The sequence below is a fragment of the Pelecanus crispus genome, chromosome 2 (assembly GCF_030463565.1).
Source record: "Pelecanus crispus isolate bPelCri1 chromosome 2, bPelCri1.pri, whole genome shotgun sequence".
NCBI lineage: Eukaryota > Metazoa > Chordata > Aves > Pelecaniformes > Pelecanidae > Pelecanus > Pelecanus crispus.
The window spans coordinates 115,935,552-115,952,715 of NC_134644.1; the positions used below are offsets into that span (position 1 = coordinate 115,935,552).

Genomic DNA, 17,164 nt, shown 5'->3' on the forward strand with positions numbered 1-17,164 from the left:
ATACCAAATAGCTTTTACAGCATTCCTCAAGAATATTTCTGAAATATTTAAGTGTCTTCCAGTGAAGTTACTAATTTTTTTTTCTCAGGGACAATCAAGTCATCCTGTCCTTTGTCTGCAGCTGTACAGCCTCAGACAGATCTAGCTAGTAGTCTTTATTTGGATAGATTTCACCATGGTCACTGCCTCCATAAAAAACCCTTCTGTGCCATCTGATGTCACATATTTAATAAAAAGATGCCAGTTAAATAGAAACACTGGAACAGATGCCTAAGTGGAGTTATAACACTTTGCACTGAAAAGTGGCCTTAAGAATACCTTGAATACCTGTGGCTAACACCACCACAGCCCTACCTTTATAATAAATGCTAAGTATCATTGGCAGACACAAAACTAGATTAGAAGCCAGAGTATCTAGTTCCATGTATGATTTTGCTCACAATTTCTATTCTGTATATCCTTAGTTTCTCCATCTTTAAAACAGGGACCTGTTTAAACACTGAGAATGTGTGCTGTACAACTTCTAATGAAATGGTCACATTTCTGTCTTCCTGACCGTCCCACTGTTACAGATGAGTACGTGAGATGCTATACTTCTTGAAGAGATGACTAATAGGACTGTCAAATAGTTGTTGCAATGAACTCTAAAAGATGACTGGGTTTATTCTGAGGGATTGTTATCACCAACTTGAAAATTCCTTTTATGCAGGTAATAATGCTGAAATACTTGGTACGACCAGGCAATTCCACTGGCTGCTCAAACCTTGTATTTGCAGAGAATCTTTGATGCAGCTCTGCAGGTTTGTCAAATTAGAAGCATGATGAAGGCAATTTGCTTGGTCTGTTGTGCAGAAAATATAAATGGAAGGAATGACTTGATTGTGCACAGCATGCCAAATGGTTAAATGAAGCATTAGGCTTAGCATTAAAAGCAGTAGCACTGTTAGAAACAATTTGCAGGGAAGAAATTGGCAGATGCAGAAATAACTGTGTGGGCTCATTCTGCTTCTAACCAAGATTACAGAGTACAGCTTAGGGGGGGGAAAAAAAGTGCCTTTAACTAGACAGCCAGAATGTTGGATATTTCTATCTACATTTTAGTACTGTACATACAGAGAAGATATTTATCTTACTGAATCACTTGTTTAATTTTTTTGTTAGGAGAGAAAGTTAGCATATGCACTACTCACCTTAGAGAGTATTTTGAGTGCTTGATGTAGAAAGGCTCTCTGGGACTTACAAATTTCAGCTGCAATTTAATACAAAATGCTTAAAAGTGCACTATATCTAAGCCTATCATATTCAATTTATGACATGCTTAAGATAAATCAAGTCACTTACAAATACAGCTTTACACAGACCCAGGGTTTAAAAATAAAGCATGCCCACATTTGTGCATAGTAAGAAAAATTCACATCTCAGTATTTTAACGAAGTTAAAAAATAAATCAGGATAATAACAGATCTATGCAAACTATAATCTACTACTTTTTCAGTTGCAAATATATTACAAATACACTCCATGATTCAGTCAGACAAAAGAAAAGAAAAATTACAAGAGAGCAGAATTCTTCAAATGTAGTATTGAGTTTTGAAACTAAGACTTAAACTATTGCAATCTTCTGTCAAGAGTGAAAAAAAAACAGTACAGTTGAACTGTTGGAAGGACTTATGAAAATGTATTTTAAATAAAGTCTGTCAAACTTACCAAGTGTGTTGTAAAGGAATTATTCCGCAAGTTGACCTTTAATGTGCATGATTCCCCAACTCTAGTTGGAGGAAAAGTGTACAGGTCTTCTGGTGCGTATACCCCTCGAGTTATCTCATTTTGTCTGATTTAAAAAAGGGATTTAAGATATTAAGATTTCCTACTTATATGGTCCGGATATATTGATTGCATACTTCAAGATAACAGGTGTATTTTCTGAGACTAAGTCGGGAAAAATGGAAAGATCCTGAAGGCATCAACTCTCTCGCCTAAATTTTATAGGCAATATATTTTAGCCAGAAAGAATAATGAAAGCATCACTGTGGCATAAATATATGAACATTTACTTATACACACTTTCACAATCTGAGTTTTTCCCCCCATATGCTTTACTAGACTCTTCTCAGAGATGCCATGTTTAACCAAAACATTTTACTCCCCTGCTATATTCACATCATCCCATAGTAAAAGAACTGGAAATCAACTTAAGATGGAAGAACAGCAAGAAGATGGAAGAACAGCATGTTAAAACATGCAGTACAGTGGTCTTCTCAGAAGTGACTTTACAATTCTATGGAGTCTCCAAAAGGGGAGTATAGAAAAAGTATACGCAAGATTCTACTGCTGATATCAGTTCATTTACAACAGCAAATCATGGTTAGGCAACTTAGAAACCCAACTGAAAAGCATGAGAGATTGTACAAAGCCATTAAGAGGTTTGGCAAGTCTGGTTTTTGCAACTGTTTACTCTTTAACATAGAATCATAGGGTAATTCAGGTCAAAAGAGACTCAGGAGGTCTCTAGTTCAACCTCTTGCTCCAATCAGGGTCAGCTCTGAGGTCAGACCAGGCTGCTCAGGGCTTTGTCCAGTCAGAACCTGAAAGCCTCTCTGCTCAGCCTGTTCCACCACATAGCTGTCCTAATGGTAAAAAACGTTTTGGTTGTGGGGTTGGGTTCCCCCCACCCCCCTTTTACCCAGTTGCACACTCTCTCCTTTTGCGTTTTGTCTATACATACCCTGCTTTAATTGCACGTGCTTCAGAGTAAACCTTCATTTCTGGTATAACTGGAAGCTCAGTTTTTGTGAGGACACTTGCAGAAGCTTTCACAATTGAAGTTTCATTTTCTGTTTTAGTACCCTGTTAGCAAAAATAGAGAAGCCTTTAAACTTTGCATTCAAAAGTATTTAAGTATTCAAGTATGTAAGTAATTTCCTTTACCCAATCCTTTTCATTTAAAGTATAATCTTTCAGGAACAGTAGAGTCTGGATCATTGAGACAGAAGCAATGATTTAGGAGGAATACTTTAACAGGCTTCTGTGTCTTATGAATACTTTATTTGTTACAAGCCAATTCACAACTAACTAGCAGTGCAGGTGGAATCTCAAGAAGGCTGCTAGCAATGAAGATTTTAGTAAAAGCCAAAACAAAAAACAATTCCTCTGCAGATATTCTGCCCATATGCCTCAAGAACAGCAGTCAGCTAAACAACTGCTCGGAAAGAAGGCGTAAGTCATCATTATAGTTTGAATTCTCACAACAGCAGAAAGCTTTGTGATCATTTTGTATTATGAACAATACATCTTTCTCAAAGAAAGGCCCCTCCAGAGAAACAGAATCTGATAACTCATTATATGGTAACTGTTACATTCAGAAATTAGGTCAAAATATTTACCATCATCACGACCCCCATTTAGTGTACTCTAATACAGGGAGACCAGATCACCCTAAGGGAATACTTCACCAAATAGCCAATTTCAAATTCTGCATTGTTTAACAAATCTAGCCAGATACTGTTTGGAGCCCCCTGGGTCACAACATCTTGAACAAAGTTAAAGAACCAAAAGAACCTCCTACGCTTACAGTCCTACAACATTATCTTCATTTTTTAAATGGTGCTGACGTTTTAGACAAGCAGTTGATTCCCTTACGCAGGGAAGATTAAAAAAAATAGATTCATCTTCAATAGAGCTGCTATGACAAACTTGTCTTTTAGACATTCGTTTCTTCTATTGAAAGAGCTGCTAATCAGTCTGTCAGAAATAGCAGCAGCCAAAAAAATCCCAACAATCTTAATTTTAAAGAATATTTTTCAGTTGCAAATAACCCATGAACCACAGTAGAACCCAATACATAAGAGAAGAAAGGATTTGTACACATGGCTTGTTTCAAGAGCTTTTAATTTTCCATGTAGTGAAAAAAGATGGGTGTCATGCCTCAGTGTTATCATTCAAATTTTAATTTATCAATAAGGCAAGTTTACCGCATGGGAATAAGGCACATTATGGAAAACAATCAGAAGTTCCCCAGTCTTTATAAGGGCATCTTGAAGCACTGCATGCTTTACCATAGCCCATAGTGACTTCTGTTTCAAACGAAAGCAATATGTTAACACTGTCCAAATGGTTACAGTTGAGTGCTGTTGTTCCAAAGCAACCTCAGGAGCATAGAAATTTGTTTAGCTTTAAAAGTGGAATTATTTTGCTCAGAGTTTAAAAAGATTTTTCCACCTCTCGCTTCTGGGATACCCAAAGAAGATGAAGCTTTGTACTGCTGGTAATAATAGTCAAATCAGGACTCTTAGCAGTATGTTTTGTGTTAAGTATTAAGAATTTCAGCTCAGTTTGCTGCAAAATGATACATTAAAAAGTTGCACAGTTACACAGCTGAAGTACATAAACCATGTAAATTAAAAAATGGTATGCACTTAACATTTGTAGTATCTTCAAACAACAGCAGGGACTCTTTATGCAGTCCTCAACTTTCTACGTGTTAAAGGAGCAATCAGAACTTAGATGCTGCCTCAGCCTTCTGGCAGGTTCTTGCTAGTTCCCCATTTCACTCAGAAGGGACCAATAATTAGACCGAAATACCAATCCAAAACTTCTGTGCACAACTGTGATACTCATTCTTAGCTCAATGATTGTAGAACAATACCTGATAGCAGCCTAACAAATGTTTCTCAGGAAAAGAAAAAACTAAGTATGAATGGCCAGTATTGAGAGGTTGGGGCTGCAAAGCACATGTAGAATCCCTCCTTTCTTTGTCTCTGGGATCAGTTTTGGAGACGTGATCTTCTGAGCTCCTGACTATGGCTTCCAGTGGTGGGGACTGCAAACGCATGCAGAGCATAATCAAAGTCACAGTTAATTGTTTTTTCAGGAAAAAATGAAAGTAGTAAGTGCCACTGATTTTCCTAATTTCACCTTGTTCTTTTAGTTCTTTCCTGAGCTCTTCCAAATTTTTCATTTCTTTTGAAGTGGTGCTATAAATAAATACCACTCAGTCACTCTGAATGACAGTCAGTCTTCACACTTCATTCTATCAAAAGTCCCATTAACCAGAGCCATAGCCCTCTCTGCCACAGCAAGCCCAGCAGGATCTAAGTCCTTTTCAAAGTTGTAGTAACATAGTCTAAACTCTTGATCCCTAAGATATAATAGATCATAACTGACTTGTCTTCTCAACTAAAAGTGGATCTGATTAAAAAGCTGCAATAATCTAAGCAAAGGTGCTGTGCTGATCCCCTTCCAAACAGATGTATAGTTCCTTACCTAGTTGATAAACAAAGTATTTCCCTTTCAACTCTTTTTCAAAATGATCATGACACATCTCAAGTATTTTCTACAAATGTTTTCCCATATGCACAAAGAGATGCTGGAAAGATCTAATTGTTAATGGCTTTGAAAAAAATCAAAAGGAACAAATCTGACACGGTAGTTCAAAAACATTAATATCAAGTTATGCCGCTCAAAGATTTACACAACTCTGACAACTAGTCACATTTTAAGAAGAGAATTCTTCAAAACTCTAGATTTCTGATAAAGAATTCATCTTCTTTCAATTTCAACTGGCTTTAGAGAGACAAATGACATAGATGTTTTCCTCATTTTAAGGAAAATTATGTTCAAAGAATTAGACGAAAGCTGAATAAAAAACCTTCCCAAACCAAACATTATACAGGTCTCATTCTTCAAGCCAAAATTAGAAGTCATTTAACGTATACTTTTTTTAGCAAGTCCCCTTTTCAACACAATTAACTACTGGGAAGAACAAGGATCCTACAAAATAAAACGTAAGGTACCCCAGCAAGAAAGGTAAGTAATGTTCCTACTGCAAAAACAGGCTCAGTACTCTAAAGAAAGATCCCAAATCTTTATCTGGGCTTCTTAGAAAAATTAAGTCAATGTCTCTGGGGAGGACAGCAAAGCATATATAGCAATCATGCAATACTGAACATACAAAGCTCTTCATGTTCAGCTTATTTAATTAATCATTAGAATTAATTCTTCCTAAAAGCAGTAGATTCTCTGTCCTATGTAGACTCCTCTTGTGTGGATGGTGAGGTAGGGATTAAAAGCCAGGTAAGGAGAGAGAGCACAAAAAAAAATCAGTTCTAACTCCCAAACCCCTCCTTCCAAGCCTCACCATAAAGTTAGAGCTGAGGAATAACAGGGCAGCAAAGGAGAGCTCAAGTCCAATTGCTCCCATGTAAAAATTTCAAAAATCACCCCCACCTACACTGTTACTCTGATAAAATACTCAAATAGATTCTATCAGAGACACATCCATATCTCCAATAAGGATATTTGAAAATTCCGATACTGCATTAAGTTACATATTATAGCAAAGGTCAGTTACTTTGCTATTTATTTACTAAAACAAAACAAATGATGCAAACAAATCTGCATCTACAGAAGCAATTCCCACAAAAGGCAAGTTTGTATCTACTTTCTCTGAGCAAAATAAAATTTTATGTCTTAAATGGCAAAAGATAATGCATTATCACATAAGCAAGGTGAAAAAGGTATTTTTGTAACATAAGAAAACGGTACAGTTTACTCCAACAAAAATAGCAGCAGGGTGTTTTGTGTTTTTTTTCCCCAGAATACGCCAGTGCATATGAGAAGGAGTACTGTAGAGTAAAATTAAGATGTTACAAAAAATTTGTGCTCAGAACAGCATTTATAGCATTTATATACTCACTGCTCCAGAAAGCTGAAATCTTAATTTGTGTTTCCAACTAGGTTTTTCAACTGGGTGACACTCAAGGTCCCAGAACTGGGAGTAATTCCCTTTATCTCTAGGTAAAAAGATTACAGCAACCTACCAAAACAAGAGAAAAAAATTTTGCAGAAGGTTATTAGAATAATCTATACATCTTCACTATTTTACCTACACAAAGTTACAGTCAAGCCAGCACAAAATTTACACGCTCCAGAACATACATTCTACACAGAGGTGATCTTGCAGAAAACAATACAGCTTATCCTCCTTTGCTTGCACAACCTATTTCATCAGAGCTTTCTCTCTTGTGGGCAATCTCGAACAAAATTTGACTTCAGCTAATCTGCTTTAAGCAAAGTAGCAAGTGCTTGTACAATTATTTCTATTAGTAAAATGGAGGAGAAGGGGACCAGGAGGGGAAATACATGCAGCTGAAAGACAGCAATACCTTCCTTCATCTGTCAGCTAAGCTGTGAACAACTGCACTCCTCCAGCTCCAAGTCTGTAAGCACACTGTGCTACAGTTACTAGAAGGCCTGAAATTTAAACCAACTTGCAGGCTATGCATTTGATCATCCTTAAGGATCACCTATGTAACAAAGGCTTGCCTCCGTATAGTGTTGTACCAGGTTAATTCAAGAGTAAACTTGCATTGTTTTCAGAGTTGAGGTTGTGGGAAGAAAGAGAAGGGGAGCAGCAGGTTAGATCACTACAACTATATCTAATTAGCCAAATATTATCATACCCACTGCAAAAACCAGCAAATCGTGATAGCACTGTACCTTATCAGCTCCAGCCAACAGCCTGACATGCCAATAATGTAAATGTTATTCAAATAGGCCTGAATTAGGATTGCTAAGGCAAAGACAATTGTTTAAATTCAAATAATGGTTTTCAATATTGTGAAATAACTATGAAACTGGACAGGAGTAAGTTTTTAATGTCTTGTAAATAGATTACAAATTGCATCATCATAGAAATAATGTAGTTAAGGAATACCATAATAATCCATAATGATTAAAATACAGGTATTCATGAAGATGAACAGATAGAACTGAAGTAGCATTGAGGGAGAAGGTGAGGGACAAAAGCCCCTTAAACCCATTCAGTATGTCCTTGGATGTGCTTTATAATTGTGGTTATGAAACCCTCTACTGGTCAGGAGATAAAATTGTAAGTCAACTTTAGGAACAGAGAACTGTTCTTGAACTAGTATGACAAGACTGCTTCTAAGGAAGAGAAACCAGTTCTCGCACCAGTTTCAGAGGAACCCAGTATTTGCGATTTTCTTGTGGACTTTTACAAAACATTTAAAACCAATTCTCTGTTCTAGAATAATTTATCTAAACAAAAAAAAAAAACCACCACAAAACCACCACCATGTTAAAGAAACTACAGATTGCATGAATTCTTAGAATCAACTCAGCTGACATTATAACAGGTGTGGTAAGTAGATACAGACTACCTGATACACCCCAGAACCCAATTTTGAAGATGAACATTTTATCATTATCAGATAAAGTATGATCAGCTTCAAAAATTCAACTGTTATTTCAGAGAATTTCTCATGTAAAATCCTATTTTACAACTGAGATACACCATGCTTGAAATATTTATAAATGTCAGTTTACCTTCTCTCTTCCGTGAGCTTCAAGAGTACCAGAAACACGGGAACATCTGAAAGCGGAGTAAGTAACCCTATAAACACAACCAGTTCCATCCACATCCTGCAAATAAAGTTATGAGTCAGATTCAGGAGGGAAAAGGGGGGCAACCACCACACAATACACCCACCCACACACCACCCTTGCAAAGGACTAAAGAAAATACACCCAGTCAAGCTGCTTTCAAGTGAACAAGTAATATTACCTCCACAAAAGCAAATGAATAAAGACTAAAACTACTACAGTATCTATGCAGTCACCATGACTACAGACTTCCAGTTTAGAAGTCGTGCACTGGGTGGAACATGGCATCCTCAGTCTTCTGGGCTACAGCTAAGAGTGCTACATAACCATTTTTCATTGTTTCATGACAACAGACCGTAATAATTCTAGCATAAAATCAAAGTGACCATCACAGCATTTCAGACTATCAAAAACATAGGGAAGCATTTACAAATATCAATGGTACAGCTACAGTAATTGCACAAGCGACAGCAGTGTGATTCAAATATCCCCGACCTAACTTAAATTACCTACAGAGATACCATGTACTGTGTAATTCCAGCAACACAAGTCTCAAAACAAGGCAAGTCTAGCGTTCTGGAGCCAAAAGGGACACACATCTTTCATGTATGCTTGAATACTTAATGCTATCTGGATGAGCACCAGCAAACTCTACAAGCCAGTAAGCAAACCAGAAACCATTCCACAGAGAACTGATTCACAGTCAGGGAGCACATTAGAGATTAAAAAAAAAAAAAAAAAGGCATAAAACATTTCCCTGATATGGACAGAGGCAAAGAGAAACTTTGTAACTGAGTTCATGCTCAAATACATATTCTTTCTTGAGAGGAAGGAAGAGAGAAGGAAAAAACCCAAGAGATTTTAATAAAACTACCAATGCAAGCATTCACTCACTTTAACATAGGGTGGTGCAAAAGATGACAAATGCCACTTCACGTTTTCATCCCCTTTATTCTCCATTTCCAGGTAACTCTCTAGAAGAGAAATAGCAGACTAATATATTAAAGGTCTTTGTTCAAGTGTTCAAGTATCTTTAACTGAAAGAGTTTAAACAGAAACTATGTTTCAAGACACGCAAGTTTAATGGAAACTGTTCTCGGGATGCCAACTCCAAGAGCAGACTCAAACAAAGCACATTGTCATAAAATTCTTGAAAGCTTATAAAAAAGAAATTTGGAAGTAAAGTCTTCTAGTGAAGAATCATATTGAAGATGCTTACAAGAAACGAAGTGAGACCTAAATCTCACCTTTAATAACCCTAAAACAATAATAGATAAGAACATTATTTCTCTGCTACATGCAGACAGATTTATCTCACATCTTAGGGACACATATACAGATGAGGAGAATGGGTCTACCACAAAAGTGCATTGACCCAAAAGAGCTTTAACAAAACACAGTAACCTCACAGTACCCTCTTTGCCCAGGGACAGTGTGGTTGCAGTCATCAGAGTTGCTTTAAAAAATTGGCAACTGACCTGTCTGGATGCAAACCTATCTGTGGGAAAAAGTGTAGCTATACCACATAAGGAGAAGGAAAAAAACGGGCGAGGAAATAGGACTTCTGAAAAGAGTTCCATCACAAGGAGTAATATTTCAAACTAAAATCAGAAGAGGGGAACTGGTCAACCACACTTACCAGACTAAAAGAACAAAACCAAAGTCAAATTCAAGTTCCCAAACATGCAATACAGTAAACAAAACCTCTGAACACAACATACTACAGATGTTACATTTACTAAGTAAGCGATATTACCTGAGCTTTGGCCAGGTCTTGTTTCAGGAAAAACAATGGTTCTGTTCTTTATTTCCATTTTTGTTAGAGGGAGCACTGAGAGAGGCTTTGCCACATGAACAGCAGGACTTTGAGACTGTGGAGTAAATATATCACGCCTTCTAGATGGAAAGTCTGCTCCAGACACACTCTGTACAACTGCCTCTCGAATTTGCACTTTAATAAACTTTTGCACAATTTGAAGAAAAAGAAAAATTTAAATAGTGAACATTGATATATTAACAAGTCAAACTATTTAGTTCTATTTCCTTGAGCTGTAAGAGCTCATGTTGTTCAGCTTTACATTCCAACAGAAAAAGTCTCATACGTTAAATCACCAGGTCTTCTCTAACTTCAGTTCACAAAGTTTAAAGATTTTTAAAGACAAGTTTAGTTTAGGAGAACAGGAAAATTTACTGAAAATTTGCTATCTAGATGTTTTAATGCAATAGGAATAATAATTTAAAGTAGTTAAATTTAATTGACAACTCCTACAATATTCTCTGCTTGCAAGAACAGGAACAGGGCTGCCTCACACAGAACAAGCTTTGTGTTTCCTTCTGCTATGTAATTAGCACTTCTAAAAACTTCAGTTAACGCTAGTAAAATCTTAGCATACTTTTTGCCTAATTGGATAGGTGGCAAAGAAATGGCAAAAGCATTATCAACTGCCAGATTTCTTACAATTTGATTTTTTTGCTACATTCTCTACTTTTGTCCTAGTAGGTTTCTTCTCTTAAATCCTTTTCTCTTATTGTAGAACATAACACAGTTAAATATGTGCACAGTCTCCATTTCCTCCTCAACTCACTTTTTTCAATAACTTCTCTGTTTGTTTGGGGTTTTTTAAGGCAGTTTCCAATTCTGTGCCATACCTCACCTTTCTCCATCAAGAAGGAAAGTTATCCTTTCAGTGTCTTTTATTTCTCTCTCCACCCATTGTTACAATTAACCCAAAATACATACTGGCTGTAAAAATAAAAAAACCCACGTGCCTATCTCTTCGGGAGAGATCACCAAGGAGTCTTTCTGCTTTTACATTGATGAAAGAAGAAACTGTAGGCTTCATAAATTTTATTGGTAAGTCTTAATTTAATCAGGGAAATCTGGAATTAAAATGCATGAAGAGCAAGAACCTGTTCTGGACATTGTTTAGCACAGACTTGTTGGCCAGATGGTTAAGTTTACCTTACAGGAGCTCAAAAGGAGCTACGGTGACTTGTCCAATGACCTCCTTTAACTTCTTTTATCTTACAATATTATATAGACTACTTTTATATATGCATGTGTACCTATATAGAGTCAGCGTTTTAGAAAATGATGCATAAGGCAGTGGTGGGTGAACGGAGGCAACTTTGTTGGCAATTCAGTCTAAGTGTACACATCATAGTATTTCTTCAGAGATAAATGAACTAAGAATCTCAGTTTGCAAAACAGCATCTCAACTCTGTTTATTTTTTTCTTTTTTTATTTTTTAAAAAGAGAACTTTACAAATTAGAGAGAATAAGGAAGTTGACAGAACTACCGTCTCATACCTAAAGGGTTTTAGCAACATTACTAGCCACATACCTTTTGTCCATTATCACAATGGATATAGATCAGGCCACTCCAAGGAATTAATGAAGGCTTCGTTGCAAGTGATGGATTAGGACTCACCAGAATTAGTGTACTGCTCCTAATAAAAAAAAATATTAGCATGATCCTCACATTAGAATGAGTATCTACAACAGATCTCACTAGCCCCCTCCAAAAAATGCACTTTTAAGATAGCAGGTAAGTGAAGATGATCTAGAGATAGTTTAAGGTATTCAGATACACAATACATTATCAAGCTTTAGTAGTCACTAACACACTTTATAAACTTTTCATTGATGGTTTTGTAAGGGGAAAGAGTAAATCTTATCTATTTTTAACATATACAACCAGTCAGGCCATGTAAAGCAGACATAACTACACACTTCAGAAAAATAAGCTTCAATACTAGTCAAAAAGGGAATTGTACTGTTCAAACGAAATATACTGCACAGATTGCATTTCAAGAACCTTTTAAACTAATTCTAGTTTTAGAGAAGCAGCTTGCTTTCCTTCCTCCCATGTAGAACTGATCATGATAAAAAGAAAAGCCTTTCAATGTTATCTATGTTTTCTATAGTTATTTAGAGTAGGGGACACTGAAGAGTCTAAACTCACTTGAAGCACTTACGGCATCACACAGTAATTTGACCAGTGAGAACATAAGTTCTGATTTACAATATTCTGCATTCTACACTAGAGACATTTAAATAAAGGATGGGAGAAGGTAAGCACTGAAGTCTTTAAAAAATGAGTACAAAATCACTGAATTAAAGGTCACTGGTTGTAAGTCAGCAGAAGCAGTCAAGCTACACCTGAAAAATTAGCTTAATGTGTCATTAGCACAGCACTTCACATTCAAAAAGTTCAGCGTAGGAACAAGATCAGTCCCTATAGTAAAGTCAGTTCCATAATCATTGTCACAACATGGCCATCTCTACAAACTTCAACTAACACATGTTAATGGTCTTAAAATATTCAATCAGGATACTGATATTTCCTTAAAGAATTGTGGGATTTTTTTTGAATCTGCAGCTTTCAGAATCTTTTCACTCATTGTTTTCTCTCTCTCATGTACAAGCTGCATTCATGAAAATATGATTTACTAAATACACACACTATCTGTTATCACAAACCATTTCACTGTATTTGCTCCTACCAGCTTGTCTTTGACATTCACTGCAAACTTCTCATGCAAATCCAAGTTGCATGGGATCACAAACCACATGTGTCTCAAGAGAGTCATATTCAACCTAAAGACACTACCTCTCAGTACTTTCATTGCCATGGAAAGGAATAGAGCATAGGGAAAAAACGCTTTCCAAAGCCAGCTCTTGCAGCCTTTGGAGATACTAACAGTCCCTGCTCCAAAAGTGCAATTCCTTTCACAGCACTCACCAGTACTCCCAACACTGAGGCACAGCGACATGCCAGAGGCTAGTTTCAGTTCACCTCCATAAGAAAAATCTCTTGGAATGCTACCAAATTCAGTAGGGACTCAAGACTTTACTATTCCACATTCAGGCAGGTTAGAGGTTGCCTTTAGCTCATTCCATGGAACTTAAGGGGTTTAGTCAAGGTGAAACAGGGGGTGGTCTGCTTGCTCTAGCATGGCACAGTCAGTCCTTGATCTTAGGACCTTCTTTCACCACCACTGAGAAATCAGACCTTCTCCTTTCCTGGCCTAAATCAGTTCAAGAATTCTGTTGGCTCCAACCATCACAGTGCATAATATACAAGATTCAGACAGGATGACTGCTCTTGGTAGTGCAGGGAGATGGTCATGGAAAGTAGAAAACTGGGCAAGAGCAGATTGCTGTGCTTAAGTCAGCTGTTCCCACGGGTCTGTTTCCTACTTATCATAGAATCGTTTAGGTTGGAAAAGACCTTTAAGATCATCCAGTCCAACCATTAACCTACACTACCAAGTCTACTCTAAGCCAATCAAGGGTAGACTAGAATAAACCATGTCCCAAAGTGCCACATCTACTCGTTTTTTGAACATTTCCAGGGATGGGGACTCCACCACCTCTCTGGGCTGCCTGTTCCAATTCTTGACCACCCTTTCCGTAAAGAAGTTTTTCCGAATTTCCAACCTAAACCTCCCCTGGCGCAGCTTAAGCCCATTTCCTCCCATCCTATCACTAACTACATGGGAGAAGAGACCAACACCCACCTCACTACAACCTCCTTTCAGGTAGCTGTAGAGAGCAATAAGGTCTCCCCTTTTTGTTGGGGTGGGGGGTGGCAGGGAGAGAAGTCTTTTTGTTTTTAAACACACAGGTCATTTTTAAACAACAACAAAAAAAAAACCTATTGTAAAAGGAAATTTTTAAAGCTTCAGCTTCTTTGACCATCCAGCTCCTGGAAAATTATGCAATAATAATAGTATTTCCAGACACAGAAAATTCCTGACCTCCAGGTAACTTTGTAGGTGACAGAAGAACATTCCCTCTATACAGAATTATAAAAGGATAAGGTCCTAAAATATAAAAGCTAGATTTGCGTGTTAGCTGACAAAAAGCTAAGCAAGCTAAAATAAATTCCTAAAAATGAACTAAAACTCCTGAATTAATGGAATTCCTAAACTAACTAAAAATAAATTCCTCCAAAATCTCACCACACTTTCAAACAGAGAGGAACCTATGAAAAGAAACTTACTCTGGTTCAATAATTCCATGTTGCGGAGTTATAGTAAGGCAGTGAGCTGGCCATGAAAGTTCAAATGCCAACATCCTATTAGAACTGTTGACAATTTGTACATGCCCAGTATCCGCTGTGCCACCTGTAATAGAAAAAGAAAGCTATAAAAAGCTAACATGTACAAAAATTCACAGAAGTGACCAAGATTCAGAGATGTACCAATTAAGATAAACCATCTTCTGCCCTATTTTTACCTTCACAATGCTTTAAAATTTTCATAGGTATCCAGTGCATATTATATGTATATACACAGAGCACACTACCTCTGACAACTTAACCAAAACTGTGTTCAAGTTTACTGTTTAGATGTAAAGCTATTAAACAAGATTATTGGCTGAGCCACATATACAAACACAAAATAATTACAAAAATAGTATGCAGCACAGTTATTTTAATACTACAATGATTATTTTATTAACTTCAAAAAATACTTACTAATAGAAGGAGAAGTCAAAGTCAGGTACTCTGGTTTAACAGCCCAAGTCTGTTGAGCATCTGATTTATTCTGAACCGGATCATCAGTTTTTACAGGTAATGGAGGACCCTGAGGTCCTTTAACAGGAAGAACATCCAAAGCTGCATTGATATGTCTGACAGAGTTCTCAAATCTGAAAATAAGATTGCATTAAGCAAAAGTAGTAGTAAATATAACTGATGGGTAATTATAACAGCCTACTCATAGTATTTCTCAAAATTTAATACTGAAATACAATGTTCTTTACATGGGCCCTCAATTTAATTCAATTGTCCATTATTAAGAAAAAATTAATTCAGCAGCTATATCACGACACAGCTTTTTCGCAGAATGTTTAGAAGTGGAAGGTACCATTTAGAATGGAAGGTACTAAAATAAACAATTACCTTCAGGTGATAAAGTAAAATGCTTTCTCTATACATATTTTGTTCAGATTAAGAAAGTGCTGCAGAGAAAAATAAGGCAATGCAAGTTGTGTTTCCAGAATGCTGGAGGTCTGGAGGGACCTCTGGAGATCACCTAGTCCAACAGCCCTGCTCAAAGCAGGATGAGCTACAGCAGGGTTACTCAGGACATTTTCCAGTCAGGTTTTGAATTTCTCCACAGATACAGACTTTACAACCTCTCTGGGCAACCTGTCCCAGTGTCCGACCACCCTCACCAGGAGAAAAAAAAATAAAAAAAAATAAATTTTTCTCATATTTAAATTGAGTTTCTTGCATTTCAGTTTGTGTCCATTGCCTCTTGGCCTGTCGCTGGACACCACTGGGAAGACTCCGTCTTCCTCTTCTTTACTTCCCTATCAGGTATTTATACACATCAATAAGATCCTACCCCTGCTCAAGCCTTCTCTGCTCAACACTAAACAAACCCAGCTCAGTCTCTCCTTGCAAGACAGATGCTCCAATCCCTTCATCTTCTTCATGGCCTAGCATTTCACACCTTTGCTTTCAAAATACATGGCAGATAAGCTTATATATGAAAGCTAGGATGCTGTTATTTTAGCGTTCAGCATATTTTCTTAAGTTAAAAGCTTAACTCACAACCAGTTTGATTTTAAATACTAAAATAAAAGCAGAAATCAACAGTTAAAGAAAAAATAGGTAACTCTTGCTCCGTACAACGTTGTGCTAACATACAGCTCTTCTTCCTATTATTTCTACTTCTACTTTTAATGCTTCTGAGAATCCTAACTCAGTTCAGGACAGCTGAACTAATACCTATGAGAATTCATCCCTTAAGATAGCAATGGAACCAGGAAGGCAACTGATTCACGTAATTCCTTGACATGGAATTTCCTAACAGTTAGTAGTTAACACACTCAGATCTCTTCTAAGAATTTCAGTCTACTCAAAAAATGAAAATCCTTGTGATGCTTAGCCAGGGAATAAATTCAAATCTACAAGAACTGATAAGGCTATAGAGTGGAAAAACAAACAAATGACAACCACCAAATAAGAGAAATGTCCTGCTTGCTGCTGCAGATATCTGTTTCCAACCTCTAGCAGCACAATCCCACTATGCCTGACAAACACCTTGCTAGCCAACAAATCTGTCAAGTGTCCCGAAGTGTTCAGCACCTAGAGTTCAACAGGTACAAGAATTCCAAGACAACATCTACATATGTAGATGTTAAACACAACAGGACTGAGTAGGACCCTTTCTTCACCTGTGTAACAGGATCTTGAGAAGAAGAAACATGAAGACTCAAGAAATAACCCATGCAAATATATTCCTTACAGTGTTAAGGTTAACCCATCTTTATTTTGGTTTTATGCTATGCTATCTTAGTAAGTAGGACTTGTATAGGATTTGGACATTTCTTTCCCTTTTCAGGGCTCCAAATGCTACAGCAACCTCTCTAAATGAGAGAGACAGGTCCATTTTAAAGACCAGGTCTCTGCCAGTCCTCCAAAGAAATCCTCCCAGTAATGGATCACTTCATTTGAGGGAGTGACAGGGGTGGGAGTAGCCTCAGCACAGATCATTCTTTTGATGAGTATAATACACACTACATTGAAAGGCTGGTATATGGACTGGACAAGGAAAAGGCCACTAAGCGTTCATAATATACCTCTGTTTCCATCCCAGATGTCAAAAATTCATTAGAAGGAATGAAGTGGTTATAGCCCTATTAGGTCTACAACAATAAATGCACTTTGGATGTGCCTCTGGAAAAAAAAACAGTTTCTTCAGATGAAGAATAGGAAGTTGCAGATAAAGTTAATGGTGTCAG

General features: G+C 37.1%; 1 protein-coding gene across 1 annotated transcript in view; it reads right to left on the reverse strand.

Annotated features, from left to right (window-relative positions):
• The window catches only part of CEP192 (centrosomal protein 192), a 78,703-nt gene that overhangs the window by 4,369 nt on the left and 57,170 nt on the right, over positions 1-17,164 (reverse strand). Inside the window, exons 33-42 of the mRNA XM_075704851.1 lie at positions 14,889-15,061; positions 14,412-14,535; positions 11,748-11,853; positions 10,160-10,364; positions 9,298-9,377; positions 8,347-8,442; positions 6,695-6,814; positions 2,726-2,847; positions 1,708-1,831; positions 1,191-1,249 (exon numbers count right to left, since the gene is read on the reverse strand). Of these exons, the coding sequence (XP_075560966.1) occupies positions 1,191-1,249; positions 1,708-1,831; positions 2,726-2,847; positions 6,695-6,814; positions 8,347-8,442; positions 9,298-9,377; positions 10,160-10,364; positions 11,748-11,853; positions 14,412-14,535; positions 14,889-15,061 (1,209 nt within the window). The remainder of the gene's footprint in view (positions 1-1,190; positions 1,250-1,707; positions 1,832-2,725; positions 2,848-6,694; positions 6,815-8,346; positions 8,443-9,297; positions 9,378-10,159; positions 10,365-11,747; positions 11,854-14,411; positions 14,536-14,888; positions 15,062-17,164) is intronic.